The sequence below is a fragment of the Geotrypetes seraphini genome, chromosome 3 (genome assembly GCF_902459505.1).
Source record: "Geotrypetes seraphini chromosome 3, aGeoSer1.1, whole genome shotgun sequence".
NCBI lineage: Eukaryota > Metazoa > Chordata > Amphibia > Gymnophiona > Dermophiidae > Geotrypetes > Geotrypetes seraphini.
The window spans coordinates 167,280,561-167,303,634 of NC_047086.1; the positions used below are offsets into that span (position 1 = coordinate 167,280,561).

A 23,074-nucleotide genomic window follows, 5' to 3' on the forward strand; every position below is an offset into this window, starting at 1 on the left:
TGTGGGTGCTGGCGATATTCAATGCTGGCACCCGCATAGTTAAACAGTTTAACCCAGCTAGCTGTGCGGGCCTGGCACTAAATATCTGCTGTTACCACGCCTAGAATGTGTAACTCTTTACCAGCACTTATTAAGGAAGAAAAATCGCTAAGTACATTTAAAGGACTGTTAAAATGCTGGTTGTATAAGGATGCCTTTGAGACATAATCGCCGGATTCTCTTTTGACCCCGTTCATTGCAGAAACTTTTGCTTCCTTTGTCCTAGGCCTCGAGAATTTTTTTTTTTTTTTAATCTTTTTTAATTTTCTTTTTTAGTTCAATCATTTTTATTGGAAGTTTTAATATGCAAAAATTGGCAGTAGTGATCAGTATACAAAGCAGATTAATTTTCTTTTTACTTTTTCATTACACTTTTAAAATTCTTAACCTCCCATTGTACTTATCTATCTTGTTTACTTTACTATGCTTATTGTAGTTCTCCCCACTTCCCCTATGTATAAGTCTGTAATGTTTGTGTGTTTGTCGTAGTTAATAACTGAGACCACATTTTTAATTGTAAGTCGCTTTGAATTTATGATATTGCGATACCTCAAAATTTTAATAAAACTTGAAACATAACTTTCTAAATGTTTTTAGAGCCCTCCCCAATCCCCTTCTCATCTCCTTCCTCTGATGTCCTCCCTCAGCCTGAGAGAATGCAAGCCCCTCCTCTCCCCCACCCTGGAACTTTGCCTCCCAACCCCCAACTCCACCATGGTCCAAGTAGGCCCTCTTTACTCCATAGAGGTCCTAGTGGGCAGCAGGGAGCAGAGTGAAGTCCCGTCACTCCTACACCCTGTGGCTTGGTTCCTAAAATGACTGTCATGATCTCTTGCAGTAGCTCATCATACTTTGCATAGTACTTTGTGTTGTACGTGAGAGGTCATGGCAGATATTTTAGGATCCCAGCCACAAGGGGCAGGAGAAAGAGGGCTTCACTCCTGTTCCTAATACCCCACTAGGGCCACCAGGGAGTAAAGGTGTAGAACCTCTCCCTGAAATCCCCCAACCCTCCCCTTGCCTTCAGTCTCGGTCCTTAGTGGTCAGTAGGATCGCTGGGGGGCCCCCTCTTTCCTGCAACTAGTGGCTTTCCTAAGAAAATGGTTGCTGTCACCTCTTTCAGCAGCTCACAGTACTACATAAAGTTTAATGTGTGGTACAAGGTAAACTACTGCCAAATCCCTTAACACAGCTGTGTGTTAGCCTTTTTTCAGGTGCTATTTCCCTGTTAAGTGCTTAGCATCCTTTAGTAGAAAGGTTTCTTAAGTCCCTAAACCAGGGGTCTGCAACCTTTAAGACATAAAGAGCCACTTGGACCCGTTTTCGAAAAGAAAAAAAAACTTGGAGCCGCAAAACCATTATAAAACAAATCTAACGCTGCATATATTGTTTCTTATCTTAATGCTATATACAGGATCACTAAATTGAAAATAAAATCATTTTTCCTACCTTTGCTATTTGGTGATTTCATGAGTCTCTGGTTGCACTTTCTTCTTCTGACTGTGCATCCAATCTTTCTTCCTTTCTTTCAGCCTCCTGTATGTTTCCTCTCCTCCAGACCTCATTCTCTCCCCCAACTTTTTCTTTCTGTCTCCCTGTTCCCCCTTCTTTCTGTCTCCGTGCCGTCCCCCAAGCCACTCGGTTTGCTGCCACCGCAATCGGGGAACAGCCCCCAAGCCACCGCCGTCCCAAGCTTTCCCTGCAGAAGTGTTGCGCTGACCAGCATTCCGCTCCCTGACGTCAATTCTGACGTAGGAGAGGAAGTTCCGGGCCAACAAAGCATTTCTCCTCATTCCATCCAGCCTGAGCCCCATCTCTCCTTGATCCAGCATTTCCCTTCTGTGTCTGTCAGAATTACCATTCCACCTATTTTCCAGCATCACCCTTCTTTGTGTCCATCTCACCTATATCCCTATCTCACCACTTTTTCAGAATCTTCATTTGTCTCTGTCCTTATCTTTACGCCATGTTCACCATTTGCCCTTTCAATGTCTTTATCTCCCCCCACACACTTTTTCAGCATTACTTCTATGTCTCTATTTCACCTCCTCTTCATGTCCCCTCTGTATCTCTATCCTTATTCAGTAGGTCCTGCTTACCCTTTCTCTTCTTTGTGTCACTATCTCCATTTTCAGCTTTCCCCCCTTTTCCTTTGTTACTGCACCCTGTAGCTAGAATCTTTCCACCCTCCCTCCACTCCGGCCCAGCCCAGTATGAAATATTTCCTTTTGTTTCCCTCCCCTCTCTCTCTTCTCCTCCCTCACCCACGAGTCCTGCATCTGGCCCTCTCCCTTCTACCTGCACCTGGCAACACCCCCCTGCTCCGCGGCTCTCTTCAGCAACTCGTCAGCAGCAGTGATCAAGACAAGCTGCCGACATCGAGGCCTTCCCTCTACGAGTCCCGCCTTTGTGGAAAAAGGAAGTTGAAACAAGCGGGACTCGTAGAGGGTAGGCCCCGACGTCAGAAGCTTGTGTCGATCGCTGCTGCTGAGTTGCCGAAGAGAGCCGCGGAGCAGGGGATGTGGCCGGAAGCAGGTAGAAGGGAGAGGGAGATAGGAAGGCTGTAGATCTCCGGAGCATGACACCAACCCCGGCCAGAATGATTTCTTTTTCAGGCACCTTACAAGTCCAGCGTCGCGGGGGAAATAGCCATGCTGAGCAGTGAGCTCAGCACTACACAGATGAAAGCCTTGCTTGCTGATTGGTCCGGCGGCACGGCGGGGCGGGGCCGCCGGACCAATCAGCAAGCAAGGCTTTCATCTGTGTATGTGCTGAGCTCACTGCTCAGCATGGCTATTTCCCGCCGCGACGCTGGACTTAAGCTGCATGCCTGCGTGACACACTACCGGAGCCGCAGCAAAGGTGGAAAAGAGCCGCATGCGGCTCTGGAGCCGCAGGTTGCCGACCCCCGCCCTAAACAGATATACTCAACATTTTCTGAACATCAGTCTATTAGCCTCTTCTATAAAACAAATGTTACCATAATTCTTAGCAGAGTGTAAGGTACAAAATGATCTAAATATATCCAGGGCATCATGATCACTGTTCCTTCTATGCTAGGGTTACCAGACGTCCAGGAAAACCCGGACATGTCCTCTTTTTAGAGGACTTTCCAGGGTCCCAGACAGACTTTCCAAAACCCAGTAGTTTGTCCGGGCTTTGAAAAACCCTGACAAGCTCTGGCCACATCTGGAGAGCATCTGTGCATGCATGGATGACGTCACACACATCTGCACATGCTCCAGGCCCTCCAGACGCAGCCAGAGATTGTCGGGGAAGAAGAGAGGAGGTTTGTGGGGGGGCGGAGCTAGAGGCTGAACTGGAAGGGGCTAAGGCAGAACGGGGTGGGTCTGGTGGAATGGGCGGGGCCGGAGGTTTTTGGTGTCTGGGTTTTTGGTGCCCAAAAAATGGTAACCCTACTCTATGATAAGCAACAGTCCTATAACTACACTTCTGCCAGTGGGGGATGCTTTCACTATCATATTTTCAATAGTGAGGGAGCTGCTGGACTCCAGGAAGTTTGTCTGTCTCTAACAACTGATATGAAGCAAATCTCCCCCCCCCCTACACTTGCATCAGTGCAGGCGGAGAACTCCCATTCAGCTTAGAGCAGGAGTGTCAAAGTCTCCCCTCAAGTGCCGCAATCTAGTCGGGTTTTCAGGATTTCTCCAATGAATATGCATGAGATCTATTAGCATACAATGAAAGCAGTGCATGCAAATAGATCTCAGGCATATTCATTGGGGAAATCCTGAAAACCCGACTGGATTGCATTCCTCGAGGATGGCCTTTGACACCCCTGGCTTAGAGGAAACCACGATCATGACTCTCTTGTTGCACTGCTTCCTAATTCAGGGTCAGTGCTTCTTGCCTCCTTTAATTGAATATTTGAATGCATTTAAACAGGTATCCATCCAGTGGCAGTCAATGTCCTCACTTACTCTGTGCTCTTTAATGATCTTTTCACCGCCTCCAATGGACAAAAGTTTATTTTCATGAGCCAGCTCTGTTTTACACTCTTCTACTGTGGCCAGAAATCTGTTTCTCTCCACTTCCGTCTTCAGATGGAGTAAATGATATGGGGCTTCACCCTGGATATCCTGCAGAAGGAAAAAAACACATATTATTTATCAAATCTTCACTGTAGCACAACAAAGAAATGAGTCTGCAGTGAACAGGAAGCACCAAAAACAAAAAGAAACTGCAGAGAAGAATATATAAGTTGCAGGAACTTTATTAAAAATCAGTAAAATATTTTCCAAAGGAAGGCTCTCATGTGCATGGGAACCAGACCCAACATGGTCCGTGTTTCAGAGAAACACTCCTTCCTCAGGGGTCCTATTGAAAAATAAGCGAGGTGTGAAATGTGGCTGTAGAGTGTGGGCCACCTGTGAATAGTGAACTATCAGTGAAAATGCCCAGTGGTGTAAGGGATAGTGAAGAATGATAAAGGTTATAAGGACCAAAATAGTGTGTGAAAAAACTTAAGCAAAGTGTACTAGTGAATACAAGTGTGATTGCTACTAGTAACAAAAGAATTATTATACTGGTGTGTTGGTATGAAATATAGTGGTGGGAAAATAGTTAGCGGAGAGGCAGATCAGAATCGGTGAATGATAGGTAGGCACATATAAGTACCGAGTTGTCCAATGCTTGACTAGTTGAGAACCATATGGAATACAATAAAAAGGGTTGCAAGGCTGAGGCTGCGAACTATAGACCGGTGAGTCTCATTTCAATAATGTGTAAACTCATGGAAACACTAATTAAGCATAAATTAGATACGGTCTTGAAAGAGGGGAATCTCCGGGACCCCAGTCAACATGGATTCACCAAGGGTAGGTCCTGCCAGTCCAATCTTATCAGCTTCTTTGACTGGGTAACAAGAAGGCTGGACTCGGGAGAGTCCTTAGACGTCATATACCTTGACTTCAACAAGGCTTTTGACAGCGTCCCACACCGCAGACTGCTGAACAAGATGGAATCGATGGGGTTAGGAGTAACACTAACTGCATGGATTAAAGATTGGCTAAGTGGTAGACTTCAGAGGGTGATGGTTAACGGTACCCTCTCCAAAACGTCGGAAGTGACCAGCGGAGTGCCGCAGGGCTCAGTCCTGGGTCCACTCCTCTTCAACATATTCATTAGGGATTTGACTCAAGGGCTTCAAGGTAAGGTAACCTTATTCGCTGATGACGCCAAACTATGCAATATCATAAACGGCTACAATCTGCAGGATACTATGGAACAGGACCGCCGTACTTTAGAAAGTTGGTCCTCTGTCTGGCAGCTGGGCTTCAACGCCAAGAAATGTAAGGTCATGCATCTCGGAAATGGAAATCCATGCAGAACTTACACCTTGAATGGAGAAACTTTAACCAAGACTACGGCAGAACGAGACTTGGGAGTGATCATCAGTGCAGACATGAAGACTGCTACTCAAGTGGAGAAGGCTTCATCTAAGGCACAGCAGATGATGGGTTGTATCAAGAGAAGTTTCGTCAACAGGAAGCCTGAGGTCATGATGCCATTATACAGAGCCATGGTGAGACCTCATCTAGAATACTGTGTGCAATTTTGGAGGCCACATTACCGTAAAGATGTGCTCAGAATTGAGTCGGTTCAGCGGATGGCCACCAGGATGGTCTCGGGGCTAAAGGGTCTCTCGTACGAAGAAAGACTGAACAAATTGCAGCTTTATACTCTCGAGGAGCATAGGGAGAGGGGAGACATGATTGAGACATTTAAGTACATCACGGGACGGGTCGAGATGGAAGATGATATCTTTCTTCTCAAAGGACCCTCAAACACAAGAGGACATCCGCTCAAACTCAGGGGAGGGAAGTTTCGTGGAGACGTCAGGAAGTACTTCTTCACGGAACGAGTGATAGAGCATTGGAACAAGCTTCCAGTACAGGTGATCGAGGCCCGCAGTATCCCAGACTTCAAGAATAAATGGGATGCCTATGTGGGATCACTGCGAGAGTCATACCAATGAATAGGGTCACTAGGATATAGACTTAACAGAGCAGGTCAATAGAGTTAAGAGGGCCAGTAGACTTAAAAGGGGGTCAATGGTATGGGCAGACTTGATGGGCTGTAGCCCTTATCTGCCATCATCTTTCTATGTTTCTTTCTATGAATAAAATCCTTAAAAGCGTGAAAATAAATAAATGATATAGTGAAAACATAAAAACAGATGAAATGGAGAGGGCATATGTTGAAACAGCTCAAGAAGTGAAATTGAAATTATAGAACGACAAAGAAATTTTGTGTGTGGTGATATGTGAAAAAAGTATGGGCAACCCATTGATAATGGAAGCTGAAATGATAATGAAAGCTGAAATGAGTGAATACAAGTTAAAGATGGATGCTGGCACAATTGAATTAGTGTGTGCTAACCATGACCATTATATTCCTATGGGTGTCTTTAGTGGTTAATGTGAGCTAATGCACTTAGCACCCTCTGATGAATTCCTCCCTAAGTCGTACCAATTTGGAATTGGGCAAACATTATGTTATGTGCTATTCTATAACAATGTGCTCCAAAATCACAAAGGCCCAGATTCTATAAACAGCTCCTGAAGTTAGGTGCCTAGATTAGCATGCCTAGCCAATCTAGGTACCTAACTTAATTATTTAAAAAGCTTAATTGGTTCTGAGAACAAGTAATTAGTGACTCATCAATGGCAAAAATTGAAATTAATTGGATAGTAGGTGCCTAATTTGTAAGGTGTCTACTGCTTTCAGGTAGGCACCTACCAAAAAGTGAGCATGGTATGAGTGGATTGTGGGTGTGTTTTGCGAGTAGGTGCCTAAATTGGATTTAGGCAGCAGCATTTAGGCCAAGGAAACCCTGGCATAAATAGGTACCACTATGCGCAATTCTATAAATAGTAACTAATTTAAGATTGACATATGATATACACCACATTCCTTGGCGCCCCTGTTTTAGGCAACATTTATAGAATCAGGGCCATAGTGTGCAACCCAAAAAGGGTCATGGCTAAAGGAGGTGCATGTGCAAGCTAGAAGTATTCCTAAAATTTGCACAGTGTTTTAGAATACCACTTTGGGGTTGTGTGTCCAAATTGGGTGCTGAGAATTACACCTGGTTTTCGCAATCATTTTTCAGCTGCAACCATTTTGCACTTGGGTATAGAACAGATACTGAGGGCCTGATTCTCTTTAAGATGCCGATCGCATGTCGATCACGCATCAGCGTCCTTTGGAGAATCGTGGCTAGTTTTCCTGACAAACGTGCCTACGGAGACATGTAGGGGCACTTACCAATGTCCAAGGCCACTTCTGGGGGAAAACCACACCTTGGGCGTCCATAAGCACCCCTATACATCTCTGTAGATGTGTGACAGACACCTATAATGTAGGTGCCCTTCCTCACCTAAGTTTTTTTTTGAAAACATGTGTCCCAATTGGCTGCCAATAGGCTTCCCTAAAATCAGGATGCACGGTTAGAGAATCAGACCCAAAATGGTCAATCAGAGAACTATTCTATTTAATAAAAATCTTAGCACCAATTTTACAATGGAAATATTCACATACTGTATTTTCACTTTGAAAACTGTTCCGAGAACATTGTATCTGCTGACACTAGCAACTGCGCTTTATGAGACTGCTTTACCCATGGAAACAAGAAGAATAGATTTGAAAGGGCAATCAGCACATAGCATTCTCTTGCCACAACCTGTGTTCTTAGAAATGCCTCATATTTAATGTAATAGAGTTTCTACTCCACAATATCTATAGTAAAGAAAAGTGTTCAGTGTTGATTACAATTTCACATGCAAATCACTTAGAATGATCTCTTATTATATGACTAGTGTTTAAGCCCGTTACATTCATTACAGTAACGGGTGTTAGAATAGCCTCACCTATACCCTGACCCCAGCCGTGCCCAGCCTCTACCATGCCCAGACCCTGCCTCCCACTGATCCCAGTCCCAGCACCTCACCTTTCACCATTTCCTTAGTCCTTTGTACCCTTTTGGCCCTCATCGATCCTTTACTGCATTAATCACCCTTTTAGTCCCAGCTCCATTCCTATCTATCCTTCCTTCCATTGCCTCAAAGGCCATTCTTCCTGGCCCTATATTCCACCCCCACCCAGCTTCTCTTCCTTTTTTACCAATTTCTCTGTTGTCTCTCCCCTGCCCCTTTCCATGGTAATGCAACTGTCCCCCTCCCCATTCCAACATGTGCCACTTTAACCCTCTTCACCCATCCGTACCCCAACACCAGAGCCTACACCAACTGAAACCCCACCCCCAATGGTATCCTCAGCCCACTCTCTCTAGTTCCAAGACATGACATGAACCCACTTCATACTGAAAACTGAGTGAAGCTGTACACAGGAAAACCCAGTTAGGGTCAGGAGTAAAAGGAGGGCTGCCAGCAAGTAAGTAACAGAATTGACTCTTTCAGGTAGGGGTGGGGATAGAGGAGATTAACTTGGCTATGATATGGATTAGATTCCATATGGACAGGCATGGGAGGGGGTGGGTGAAATCTCTTTCCCCCTTCAACTAAGGTGACCATACGTCCCATTTTGAACGGGACAGTCCCGTTTTCAGATCCCCTGTCCGGTTGTTCCCACACACAGCTTCAGGACGCCAAAATGTCCCGTTTTCAGGGACAGCGTCCCGAAGCTGTGCGCGGGGACAATGGGACAGGCGATCGCTTCCTGTCCCTCCCCTGCCGCACCAAAAAAAAAAAAAGCCTCCCTCCAGGCCCGATTTAAACTCCTCCCCTGGTCCACCGCCGCTGCTCCTCTGTTGCCAATACTCGCACCCGGAAGCCTTCTTCCCGACATCAATTCTGACATCGGAGAGGACGTTCTGGGCCAGCCAATCGCTGCCTGGCTGGCCCAGAATGTCTTCTCTGACATCAGAATTGATGTCGGGAAGAAGGCTTCCGGGTGCGAGTAGTGGCAGCAGATGAGCAGTGGCGGTGGACCGGGGAGGAAGTTTAAATCAGGCCTGGAGGGAGGCTTTTGTTTTCTGGGGTGGGGGGGGGAGGAGATAGGTAGGCAGGCAGGCAGGCTGGCTGGCTGGCTGGCTCTGGGGGAGGGAGGTAGGTAGGCAGGCTTTGGGGGAGGTCTGCAGGCAGGCTTTGGGGGAGGCAGGCCAGCAGGCTTTTTGGGAGGGGGTGGGACAAAGGCTAGAAGGCAGTGAGGGGACATAGGAAGGAGGGATGAAGGAAGGAGAGAAAATGGCAGAGAAGGGGGGGGTGGTTGTAAGTAGAAGAAAGACTAGAGAGAAAGGCCTGGACCAAAGGGGAAAGACAGGAGGCAGAAGCAGGACTCTGGGAGGTGCAGACAGAGGAGGAGAGCTCCTGAGGAAGAGCAGAGAGAGGCAAGATCATAACAGAGGAGGGAGAGAGGGAGACCTGGAACAAAGGTACAAAGGAGAACTGACACTGGATTTGGGGGCACTAAGGACATAGGAAGGAGGCACTGGGGGCACTAAGGACATAGGAAGGAGGCGCTGGGGACACTAAGGACATAGGAAGGCACTGTGGGCACTAAGGACATAGGAAGAAAGGAGGGAGGGAATAGAAAGGGACAATTGTTGGGCCTGAGTGCAGAAAGAAATGAAAGATAGGATGCACAGTTAGAAGGAAACACAACCAGAGACTCATGAAATCACCAGACAGCAAAGGTAGGAAAAATGATTTTATTTTCAATTTAGTGATAAAAATGTGTCAGTTTTGAGAATTTATATCTGCTGTCTATATTTTGCACTATATTTGTCTATTTTTCTATAGTTACTGAGGTGACATCATTGAAAACCCCCCAAATATAAATGATAATTAACATTTTCTCTACGTATAGGGTGCTTTGTGTTTTTTAAAATTTTATGGTTACCATTATGAAATAATAAGATATTGTGTGTATATGAAAATGAAAGGAAGAAATTGGGGGTTGGGCTAGGGTGGGATTTGGGGCAGGGATAGGGCAGGATTGGGGTGGGGCTAGGGCAGGATTGGGGGCGGGACTGAATATTAATAGATAAAAAAAATAAATGGCCACGTTACCTTCAACTCTCAATTTCCAAATTGTATCTGATTGAATTAAGCCTAAGCTAGAGTAAAGGCAGCCGGGTGAGTCAAGGAGCTGTGCAGGAGAGGTTTGAAATTGCCACCTGCATGAGTCATTGAATTACTGACAGCTACTCAAGAAGTCTGATCAAAAAAAGTGAAAAAATTAAAAACCCTTGTGCATTATCAATTTCCAGAAAGCTTCTGGGCTAACCCAGGAAGCGTTTCTTTCTTATAAAGGGGAAATTGAATTTTCCAGAACTTTCACTGGCTACGAACCATCAGGTCCACTGAAAACGGAGACTTATTTCATGGAGGCATCACGGGTCAGGCAGGGAGAAGTGAAGCACAGACAGCCTAAGTAGATTCCCATCCCGAACTCCCTCAGTCTTACCTTTTTATCTTTCTTCATCTCATCTTCCATGTCTGCCACCACAGGCCCCGGGAACATCACTGCGAGTAAGGAGGGGGACACTTTTTCCCCCTTTACAAAGTCCTCCACACTGAGAATATGCCACACATGCTATAATGCGGCAGCCAGACTGGAGGAGCAGAACCCCCCTCTCCCCTCCTCTCCACACGCATGCCCCCTACAGCCCGTACCACATCAACCCCAGTGTCCAACTCCCGCCGCTCGGCGGTGTACTGCACATGCAGAGGAACAGAGGCACAAAGCACGGATGCTTGGAGTTTCAAGTGCGCATGCACGCTAAGGGTTTTATTATAGTGGATAACACTCACATTATTTTTGGATTCTATAAGAGACCAGGTGCCTACGGAGACATGTAGGGACAAAATTCAAATCCTACCATAGCAATTGCAGTCATGAGCAAGCCGCAAAACTGTCTGATCCTGTACCTATGGTTGCTAAACCAGTTTGACTGGTTTAGCGATCAATGGAATTTGCTGACCCAATGCTGAAAAACAGCTCACCGTGTGGTTTTCTGTGCAGTCATTTATTCTCCGATTCTGGCATGCAAATGAGGTCATTAATATTAAAACCAGCCGTCCAATCAATGGCCTAACACTGCATGCCAGAATTGAATCCATTCCTGGCCATCTAAGTAGTACTAAATATAGATGTTATCTCTGGGATTCTATATATGGCACCCAGGTTTGCGCGCCCAAGATGTGTGTGTGCAACTTAATTGAGCAGTGATCCCTTAACTACCAATAATTGAGTTTCTATGTTTTCAGGCAGACTTCTTGGGTCACCAGGCCGCCCAGTGGTATAAATTATTAAATGGACTTATAAAAAGAAATTAAACACTGGTCTAAGAGACATTTGGAGCATTGAGATTAAGCATCAAATTACTGCATCTCAATGGCCACGAATTTGGTCTTGGAGGATGAGATGTACAGTGTCGGCATCTATGAGACAAACTTGGTTTTTTCTGTTACATAGAGCGTTATGGACCCCTGTTCGGTTACAAAAATTGGATAGCTCTATGTCTAATAAATGTTGGCACTGTCATCTAGAAGCAGGGACTTTAGATCATTTATTATTCTATTGCCCATTTATTATGAATTTCTGGAAATCAATTTGGGACCAAATTAATTGTTTATTAGATAACCCAGTGGCATTATCATATGATACTGTGCTGTTTGGTATGGCAATGAGAGCAAAAAGTCAGATTTCTACAAATAACAACAAATTATTACTTATAATGACTGGGGTTGCCATTCAACAAATTACGTATAATTGGAAAGATTGGAGTAGATTAAATTATAATTTCTGGTGGAATTCTTTATGTCATGTTTATAAAATGGAGAGATTTATTGCAATACAGCGGGGATGTTTCAGGAAATTTCAAGATGTGTGGGAGCGATTAACAAAATATTGTACTGTTTAGATGAAATTGTTTCTCTTAAATTTACAAGTTCAATAGTGAGGGGGGGAGGGGGAGTTATTTTACTATTACATATTCTATAAGATATTTGATTATATGGTAGGAAAGGGTGGGAAGGGGGGGTGATAAGAGTTTATGTTTTGTACCAATGATGATTATTAAGTGATGTATTTATTGTTAATTTGTTTGAACGTATGTCACATTTATTGTAAGTTTGAAAATGAATAAAGAATTAAAAAAAAAAAAAAGAACTGAAGTTAATTGTCAGGTGTGTTTCAAAGGGTTGTGCATTTAGGTATAGAATACTACCTTAGCATGCTTATCTTTGGCGTCAGCCTTTACACTAGTTTTCAGCAGACATAAATGCTGATGCCTAAATTTAGATACAGGAATCTGTGCTAAGCACACTTCTATAAAGGCTGTATTCCCTTTAAAGAATCACAGTGCTAATTTTTTCTGGTTATTTATAGAATTCCCTCCTCTGTCGCTCATGCATGCTCTTATAGAATAGTTGCTTTGTTTCCACTTATGCAAATCTTTCTCACGAAAGTACTGGTATTCTGTACATTTACGCGCATGCAAGACACCCAATTATAGAATTGCCCTTATTCAGAGCTTCCTATACTGTGGGTCGGGACCCCCAATTGGGTGGGTTTTCCATAGGTTGCATTATTATTCTGTACTTTAGAGGTCACATGATTTTATTTGACTGCTATGATAGGGTCATGGCCACAAAATGATTGAAAAGCATTGCCTTATAGTATACTCATTACTATATCTAGTCTCTCATATAATCACATCTGAATTGCAATATAGGTTTTAAAATGCCTGTGGCGGACAGTGTTTAAGAAAATGCTGAGCATCATGGACTGAATATTGTTCAATCACTGTTTCCTCTAAGCTGAATGGGAGTCTTCCAACTACATTACTGCCAGTGGGGGATGGTGCTTGAATATTATGTTTTCAATTGCTAGGGACAGACAGGTTCCCTGGTGTCCTGCAGACATGTCTGTCCCTTACTACTGAAAATGTGATAGTGAAACAGCATCCCCTACTGGCAGCACTGTAGCTGGCAGACTCTTGCTCAGCTTATGGCAGTGTCTCGCAAAATTTGCGAAGCCACAGCACACTAAACACGGTGACCATGGTTCAAGGGCATCCGGAACTGCGCGGATGTCAACACAATGATGCCACATGCATGCATGATGTCATCACATTGACATCCGTGCATGTGCAAAGGCCCTCCAGACTGGGCCCTGAGTCACTAGTGGGGGTTACTGGAATGGAAGAGACATGGAGAGGAGATGGGACCAGCTGCCTATAGGATGTGCCTCTCGCGGCAAGAGGCACATCCGGTAGGCAGTCAGCCGGTGCCAGTGCCTCTCCTCTTAAGCATCTTGCGGCACACCTGAAATCTCGGGCGGCACACTAGAGTGCCGAGGCACACAGTTTGTGATACACTGGATTAGGGGGACCAGTGCATTTGGTATATGTCATGTCAGAAACTCTAACCTCTTCTGCATCTTGACACCTAGAAATAGCTGCAGTGATTCTATACATGGGAGAAGAAAAAATTAATTTAATCTTATAACATTATTTTTTTTAACTACTTTTAAACTGGATAGACATGTAAGAAGACAACGCCCCTGGATTCTTTATATTGTGCTAAAAATTACATGTGAAAATTTGGGCGCACGTCCAATTTGCATACACAATTTGAGTAACGAGTTAATTAGTACCAATTGGCAGCTAACAATCAATTACTGGCATCAATTGGATTTGCATGCACATCTTGCTTCAAGTTATACTAGAAAGATGTGCATGCAAATCTTTTAGCATGTAACCGAAATGAAGACATGGTCATGAGAGGGGCACAGGCAGGTCAGGATTATTCACTACAGATGTGCGCAGTATTATAGAATTTGTGGAATCTGCGTCTAATTAATATGTGAGGATTTACGCCAGGTTTTAGCTGGTGTCAATTCTTGCGCCCAAATGTTGGGCACAGATCCCAAAGCTTTATGCTATTCTATAAACAATGTCCAAACTATCTCAAATTTAGAAAGATAGTCAAGGCAATATTTTTTGAAGAATATTTAGAATTTGGGAAGTATAAGGTACAAATATATGAATGGTTTTTACAATTTTATGTAATTCCTGGATGTCTCTTATCATTCAATATTTTAAATTTGTAATTCGCATAGAGCTGAGAGTTTAATGGTGGAATATAAGCACTGTACTGCATTGAATTTATAGAATAACGCTTGACACACTTTTTTTTTTTTTTTGGGGGGGAGCCCAAATTTGGGTGCCATTTACAGATTCTAGTCCACCACGTATTAGCAGAGAAATATCAAACGGAAGTCTAAAGACACAAGTCTTGAGTTACAATGCATTGCTTTCAGAAAGCATGACAAATATGTCTGTTTCCACGCAAACACTAACCTTCCATTGTTTGTGAAGTTTTCTAATCGTTTCCTGAAGATGCTCCTGCTCTTGTGCTGGGAGGATGTCAGTAAGTTCGTCACAAGCTTTCAGGAAAGCATTGAGCACTCTCTGATCCAGGTGACCAAAAAACTCCTGTAGCAGAAAGGTTTCAAGGATTGATTAAAAATTTGATTAATCGCCTGCCAACATTCCAGGCGATATACAGTACAATTAAAAATGGGGAACAAAATTAAAATAATTGACAAAAGAGAAGCTCAGAGGGTTCCACCGCACACCATGGAAAAAAAAAATGAAACCAAATGGAAAGGTCTTGGTGAGTTTCAAGCCTTTGCCAAGATGAGATACCGCAGTTTATAATCCTCTCCCTTTTCCACATGAGGTTCTTTCAGTATCCACTTATTTGACAAATTTGTTTGAACCTCCAGCTTCCAAGCCCTGACCAACTCCACCTCTAACACACTCCCTTCTCCCTCTTCCCTTGCATCTCACTTCCCATCTGCCTATTTATTCCCACCCTAAACTTATGTTGTTATCTCCCTGTACACCTGTACTTGTAGCTGTACCCTGTAACCACTCAGTTCATGTCCATTACTGTAGACCGTCTTGAACTGAAAAGGTATGACAGGATATAAATAAAGCTTATTATTATTAAGTTTATAAAGATACCAGGTATAAAATAAGCAGTGCCGTACAAATATGTCTTCTCCCAGAGTTTAGAATCTACTATAGTTAAGACAAGCAGATGGGATGGGAAGGTAATTTATCACAGAAAATTCTAAGTCCAATAACACGGTGATCTGGAGAATGGGGCTGGGGTGTTAACGTGGGTTTTCAGACTAGATTTGAATAAGACCAGTGAGGAAGTAAAATGCATCAGCTCTGGAAGTCTATTCTAAGCAAATGGTGCAGTGAGGTAAAAAGTTGGCACTGGAGGGCAGGGACAGAGAACATCTTTTTGCTTAGGAGAACCCCAAAAAACAAGCTCTGCCTGTATCTCCCTGTTTGTTGATATTGGTAAGGTCATGGACCATGTGCCCTACATTCTCTCATTGCCATTCTGGGTCTACTTGAAAAGAACTGGAAGTAAATATTTGGATAGGAGTACTATAGTTATAGCATTAACAGTGGTAAGCAAATATAAGCTCCGTGCTCCTTGTGACCCTGTCAGCTCTCCCTCTGATGCCACTTCCTATGCGTGGCACACAGAAGTACTTCAATGGGAGAGCCAACATGGTCGTGAGGAGCACATTGAAGTTGTTGCTCATGGCGATGAACAACTAGAGGTATAGATGAAAGGAAAGGGGTGCGCACGTGGCGACGGGAGGAGTTGGAAGAGGCGGGGGTGGAGGGTACCAGTGCCCCTACCAACATGGCCCCCCTTTTCTACGTCACTGGGCTGGGGAACAAGATTGTTTACACAGCTGTGTCTAATGATTTGATGTGTGCAAGTAACTGATTCAATAGCTTATGTGAGTATGACTGTTTACGAGCTCTTTCTAGTGAAGAAGATTCACTGGAGAAATACAGAACCGATTTTCTTGTTTAGACCAGAGAGAACGCTTTGGACGATATATGGGAAGCTTTCCCATCATGCAGGTGGAAATCCTGCCAAGAAATTGCTTGAAACATAAACCTAAGATTTTGAAAATAGCCTTTTTTTGATTGGAAGCCAATGCGCTTCACTCAAAGCAGAAGAGATGTCAGTGAAGCCCATTGGTACTGTATTGTCAGTTTGGATCTGTAAGCCACTTAAGATTTTGACTTCACTCCAAGCCCTTGAGGGCTGCCAGTGGGTCAGATTTTCAGGATATCCCTAATGTATATATATATGACACAGATTTGCATGCTTACTATCTCCATTATATGCTACTTTTTCTCATATATTCGTTAGAGTATCTTAAAAATCTGACCCCATTAGTGGTCCTCGAGGACTGGGAGTGAAGACCAAGAATTTAGGATTTAAGATAGGCAAAATGTAAATAAAATAAAGATAACTTATGGCAAAATTTTCACTGCAGTCTAAAAATGCTGGGGCTTCCATGAGTTCCACAATTCAATGTAGCAACTAAGGGTGAAACTATCAGCAATGAAGAAAACCACACAACATCCACTAAAGAGCACAACTCATGAAAAGAGACAGCTCATAAAGAACAGCAGCTTTGGGAGAAAAAAGGTTTCAGAGACTTTTAAAGCTACAACACTGCTTCAAATTAGTGAATGTGGCAGGTCATGTCTCGATCATTGGTCCAAAAGCTCCCTGATTTAACTTTATCTGATAAATTAAAGGCAGCGCCTGATTTTAAATAACAGCATTTATCTCAATGTGAAGATGAGAGAAATGCCACACTAGACGCCAGGACTGAAGTTTTCATGCTCTATAGGGCCTCCGTTTCACCAACATAGATGAGGCTTGCAGTACTTTGTTTAAATCCAGGCATTTATTGTACATGTGGGGATGCTTCTAAAATAAGGGTCTTTATGCTCATTCACGTGGTTAAGTTATTATTCTATAAAGGAAAATAGGTGTCTACTTTCTGTTATAGAAAAGGCTGCTATCATGCACTCTGCTATTGAATTACCTTAATAATGGAAACATTTGCCCATGGTTAACTATAGACTTGGCCCTTGTCTTATCACATTGAGTCCAGCTCAGGCATACATTACTCATCATAGATATGGCAATTATTATTATTGCTTTGGATATATCTCAGCTCTTTCAGTAGCTGAGAGAGTGAGTTGCACTGGGTACACTTATTATATAAATTGCTTATAATAATAATAATAATAATTTATTTTTATATACCGCCTAACCAGCAGTTCATAACGGTTTACACAATAGGTACTCAGCATACAATATAATAATAACATCATACATAATAAAATTATAAGCAACTAATACAAGCATTAAAACTGATGAATACAAAAAAAAACCCACAATATAAACTAAGGGCTCCTTTTACGAAGATGCATTAGGGCCTTAACGTGCGGTGGTAGTTTTTTAGCTAGCATTCACTAATCCGGTGTGTGCGCTAAAAACGCTAGCGCACCTTCGTAAAAGGAGCCCTAAAATAAGTACAGATAAAAATATTAAAAGTACATTATAACTACATGATAATATGAAAACCAATCATGTATATTATATTGTTTAAGCTTAAGCTTCTTACAGTCTGCTTCTTTAGCAGCTCCTCAGGATTTCCCCTGTCTTGCAGGTAAAACTGAGCCGTTTGCAGCACCTTCTCAAGTTCTGTCCTCGACTCCTCAAATTTCTTCATTAGGCTGCTGTTCGCTTCTATCTGCTTCCTCCACTCTGCAGTCTTCTTTAGCAAGTTCTTGATGGGAGAAAAAAAAAAACCTTAACATTACAAATCTACAAACACTGCTATCTTGTTTTATTGAATCTCATTTATTTATGGCAGCTTTTATAAACTGCTCATGCAGACACTGCTGTCTCTCAGTGGTGCATCGTTTTCTGTTTGGCAGCTTCATGCTGTTCCTTTGGATGCTCTAATCCTTTGTTTATATTCCTTCCCTACAACCACTGCAATGAAAGTATTCAGACAAGGACCATAGACCACTATTCCCAATGGAACCTGCTACATGTACACTCTTAGTCCAACCAGTAGGTGTCACCATTGAGTAATTGCACAGATTCATCTTACAGAATGACACGGGAACAAATTTGTCCCCTTCCCCACAGGAGCCCAATTTCCACATCCCCGTGAATTATGTTGCTGTCCCTGTCCCATTCCTGTAAGCTCTACCTTAAACACACAAACCTTAAACAGTTATGATTTTAAAGTGTTTGAGGCTTGGGCAGATGAGGACAGAGCTTGCAGGAATGGGGCAGGGACAAGAAAAGAACTCACCAGGACGGGAAAATAGTTCCTGTGGGGACAGGGGAAAATGTGTCCCTGTGTCATTCTCTAATTCATCTCTCAGGTATATGTGCATTGCCTTTGCAGCATGCTGAACCACAACTGACCCTGGGAGCAGAAGCTAAGCCCTTAATTTGAGCCCAGGTCTTCAGGAACACATTGTATATCTGATGCTGAGTGACCAGACCAGCTTAACTGAACTCATCACACTTATTAGAAGGAGAATGTAGTTAGAGCTACAGCCTTAGCACCCTAAGATTGTGGGTTCAACCCTGCATTGCTCCCTATGACGCTGGGCAAGTCACCTAATCCTCCACTGCCCTTGGTACATTAGATAGACTGTGAGCCCACCAGGATAGATATGGAAAATGCTTGAAATTCTTGTATGTAAACTGCTTTGAGTGTGGTTGTAAAACTACAAAAAAGTGGTATACCTAACGTGACATCTATTAATTGTCAGTCCCGCCCCTAATCCCACCCTAGCTCCGCCCCCCAATCCCACCCCCAATTTATTCCATTCATTTTTCATGTACACATAATATCTTATTAATTCATAATGGTAACCATAAAATTTAAAAAAACACAAGCACACTATATGCAGAGAAAATGTTAATTATCATTCATATTTGGGGGGTTTCAAAAATGTCAAGGCAGATGACTTTAAAATCTGCAAATGGAAGGGAATGGGCTGTATGAATTATAGATGAACATTTTCAGGAAGAACATAGCACTTATACTGTATGTTTATTTCAGGATAATAACCAAGGATGTACCACTCCAGAGATGGGCAGATATGGATTCCCTGCACTTTCTGTGAAGGTGGTGTGGTCACTTAAGGGACACAAAGTACTGCAGAAGAAAATTCTTACAGATTCATGGGCTGAGGCATAAAGCTACTGGGAGCACAACCCCACAACTGCCCAGTTAATGAGTGTTCTGCAAACATGCTGCCAGCTGCTAGCTGCACCATGCAGAAAAGGATGCATTACGACAGTTAGTTAATATAGTATACATGGGTGCACAGCATATTGAAATGAGTGCTAATGACCCCATTAGGTATTTGTCCGCAATGCATAGAAGTAAACAAGCAACCAATGTAAGAAATTCATCCGTGTTGCATGGTAGGGTTAGTCAAAGTGATTTAGGGGGGAATTCATCAAGCAGCATTAGGACTTAAAGCACGTTAATGGAATTAGAATGCACTAAATTCTAAAGCCCATTTTATATCTGTGGACTTTTAGGGCCGGGTTCTGCAAACACTGTTATTGGCAGCCACCTACAAAACAGCAGCTATCTACAAAAAGGCTGCCGATCACTTGTCAATCACACAATGTTTGGAGAATCACAGCTACGTGACAGGTAGGCACTAGAAATGTAGGCCAGAATTTAAAAGGCCTACATTTCTGTTGTCTACCTTCCACGAGACTCGCATCTACAAAGGCGCCTAAGTGTGCCTAAGGCCACTTCCGGCATTAACCATGCCTACATTGGCTGTAGGTGCCTCTTTAGTTGAAACAAAGGTGCCATTTTTGAAGGTGCCTAAGGGTGCCTCCATTTTTTAAACGTTTTAATTGTTTTTAATAGGCGCAGTCAATTACTGCACTGATTGAACCAATTAAAATAATTTAGTTAGGCAGTGGTAAAGTGCCTACTGCCACCTAACTAACATCACCGTTTTGAAAATTTGCTCTTTAGTGTTTAACAAGTGATAATTCTCTTAATACAGGTTATGGTGTGTTAAGCCCTAACACTACTTGATGAATTCCCCCCTTATTGGTCGTTTTGGGGATTTACATTAAAAGACAGAAGTAACAGCTGTGCACAAAATCAACAGCAGCTTCACAGTGCTCCTGTTCAAAGAAATCAAAAGAACCAGCAAACTTCTGTTGTCACTGTTTAATAAAAAGATTTACATTAAATATTTGCTTCACAAAAACCTTACATTCAAGAAATTTTTCTGTGGCTAATATTTATGGGCATTAAGAACATTCCGATTCATGCGCAAATGTGGGCTGGCATTTTTGTTTTCTTCAGATGTACACACAGAGAACCTGCCCTTACCATAGAACAGGGGTGGCAAAGTCCCTCCTCGAGGGCCGCAATCCAGTCGGTTTCCAGGATTTCCCCAATGAATATGCATGAGATCTATTAGCATACAATGAAAGCAATGCATGCAAATAGAGCTCATGCATATTCATTGAGGAAATCCTGAAAACCTGACTGGATTGCGGCCCTCAAGGAGGGACTTTGATACCCCTGCCATAGAATCTTTATGTGTATGTGACTGGCATGCTTTCTCTAATTAGTGAGCAAGTTCTGTGCATTTTGAATTTGCATGTCATTAGCTGACTATGTTGCTTTGGAATATTTTCTTGTTAATCTAACAGTTGAAAACACATGCTCAGCCATCCACCCATGGCTTTTTGCATTGGTTCCCCAGTGAGAAGAGGAAGGAATACAGGGACTGGAAGGGTTAGCAAGGAGTACATTCAAAATTCCAGAACTAACTTTACTATCTCATGTATCATAAGATGACCACAGTTGATGTACAAACATTGAAAATTACAGTGGAACCAATATTGGAGATGGAATAATCATCAGCCTCTGAAATATACAGATAATGCAGTACAAAGATCATCAATTACATGAAACATTTGACATAATATCACCTGAAAGACGACCTGCGTCTCTGCAACTTTCTTTTGAATCACCGATCGACCAAAATGCTGTAATACTTTACTCAGAGTCACAGTTTTCTGAACAGCCTGATTGTGCTTTTCAATCAAAGCCAGTGACTTCTTGCAGTTTTCTTCTTGAGCTACCAGGTCCTGCATGAAAAACAAATAAGTCAAATCATGCATTCTTGCCACATATGTGAACATAGGAACAAAAGAATAGCCTTACTGGGTAAGACCAATGGTCCATCAAGCCAGCAGCCCGTTCTCACAGTGGCCAATACAGGTCCCTAATAACTGGCCAAAATCCAAGGAGTAACAACATTCCATGCTACCGATCCAGTGCAAGCAGTGGCTTCCCCCATGTCTTTCTCAATAACAGACTAAGAACTTTTCCTCCAGGAACTTGTCCAAACCTTTCTTAAAACCAGCTCTGCTGTCTGCTCTTATCACAACCTCTGGCAATGTGTTCCAGAGCTTAACTATTCTCTGAATGAAAAAATATTTCCTCCTATTGGTTTTAAAAGTATTTCCCTATAACTTCACCGAGAGTCCCCTAGTCTTTGTAATTTTTGACTGAGTGAAAAATCGATCCTCTTGTACCCGTTCTACTCCACTCAGGATTTTGTTTTATATGAACCCACTGCCTCCAGCCATTCTGATGTTCTCATTTTAGCATGAGCCAGAAAGAGAATAGAAGATTTCTCAGACTTTTTCCCCATGTGCACAGAAGTCTTCATCAATCAGGACCAAAGCAATCACACCACCATTTAAAACAGTGGTGTAGCAAGGGTAGGAGGCGCCTGGGGCAGTGGCATCCTTGGGAATGAGCTCTAGGTTGCAGATATTAGAGTTGTACATGGCGGGTATCCTTGTGTCCTGCAACCATTTTTCAAGTGGCCATTATATTCAAGGTAAATAACACCCAGCCTGGCTGCCCTGGGTAGGCCTGCTCTTACTATTGGAAGCTAAGCAGGGTCAGATCTGGTTAGTAACAGATCTGGTTAGTAACTGGGGAATTCCAGGTGCTTTAGGCTGAGGGGCCCTATGTTGGACAGCAGCAACAAAATGGAGCCACATACTGCATAGGAATAGACAATGGCAAACCACTCCTGTACTCTACCTTGACACATCACAGGGAGGATTCCTCACTGTGCATGCAGCCATGGGTCAGTGCTCAACTCAAAGGTATATATACACCCAAATAACATCCAAGCCTAAGAATCAACTTTTCAAAAGTCCCACTCCAGACCAGTGTGGACATCCTGAAAACCCAACTGACTGGGTGTGCCTCAAGGATTTGGATGAGAAGCATGACCTTAAGGGGTAAATGAGCCTTAATCTTATAATGTAATTGAATATTTTTAGAATATCCTTCACCTTACCTCATGTTTTTCTTTAGAAACAGCTGCAAACTGCAATTCGGGATCTACGGCAGAAACAATTTTATTGACTTTCTCAACTGACTCATAGAAAAATGTAATTTCCTTCTCAAAGACCTCCAGTGAGGTCAACAGCTGTTGAGACTCATGAAGCAGTTGGGGACAGTGTTCCTTCACCTGTAAAATATAATGAAGATAACTTTTTCAATTGTTATATTCAAATCTCATTCTCCAGATATCAGTATTCCAAGAAGGCATTCAAAGTTATTTGATATTTTGCTTACAGATGGAAGAAGTAGATAGAGATTTAATAGTAGACATTCAGAATATATCTAAAAAAGGGGAAGTCTTGCTAATAGGTGATTTTAACATGCTGGATGTTGATTGGGGTATCCCAATTGCAGGGTCTTCTAGAAGTAGGGAGATTTTGGATTCTGTACAAGGAGAACTGTTCCAGCAGTTGGTAATGGAACTCACACGGGATGGGGTAATACTAGACTTAGTACTTACAAACGGGGAAAGTATTTTTGCTGTTACAGGGGGTGATCATCTGGCATCCAGTGATCACTGCATGGTACAGTTTAATATTAAGATGGGTATAGAGAGGACTCATTCAAAAGCAAATGTTCTAGACTTAAGAAACAAACAAACTTTGTTTGGAAGGGGGTTTACATCAAGGAATTATTGTCTGGATGGGAACATCTGGAAGTAGTGGAAATACGGTGGGCAAAACTGAAAGGAGCGATTGTA

The 23,074-nt window shown here is 42.8% G+C and overlaps 1 protein-coding gene across 1 annotated transcript in view; it reads right to left on the reverse strand.

Annotated features, from left to right (window-relative positions):
- Window positions 1-23,074, reverse strand: part of SYNE1 (spectrin repeat containing nuclear envelope protein 1) — a 994,076-nt gene that overhangs the window by 692,894 nt on the left and 278,108 nt on the right. The window contains exons 19-23 of the mRNA XM_033936910.1: window positions 22,328-22,501; window positions 20,937-21,095; window positions 17,557-17,721; window positions 14,390-14,524; window positions 3,981-4,139 (exon numbers count right to left, since the gene is read on the reverse strand). Of these exons, the coding sequence (XP_033792801.1) occupies window positions 3,981-4,139; window positions 14,390-14,524; window positions 17,557-17,721; window positions 20,937-21,095; window positions 22,328-22,501 (792 nt within the window). The remainder of the gene's footprint in view (window positions 1-3,980; window positions 4,140-14,389; window positions 14,525-17,556; window positions 17,722-20,936; window positions 21,096-22,327; window positions 22,502-23,074) is intronic.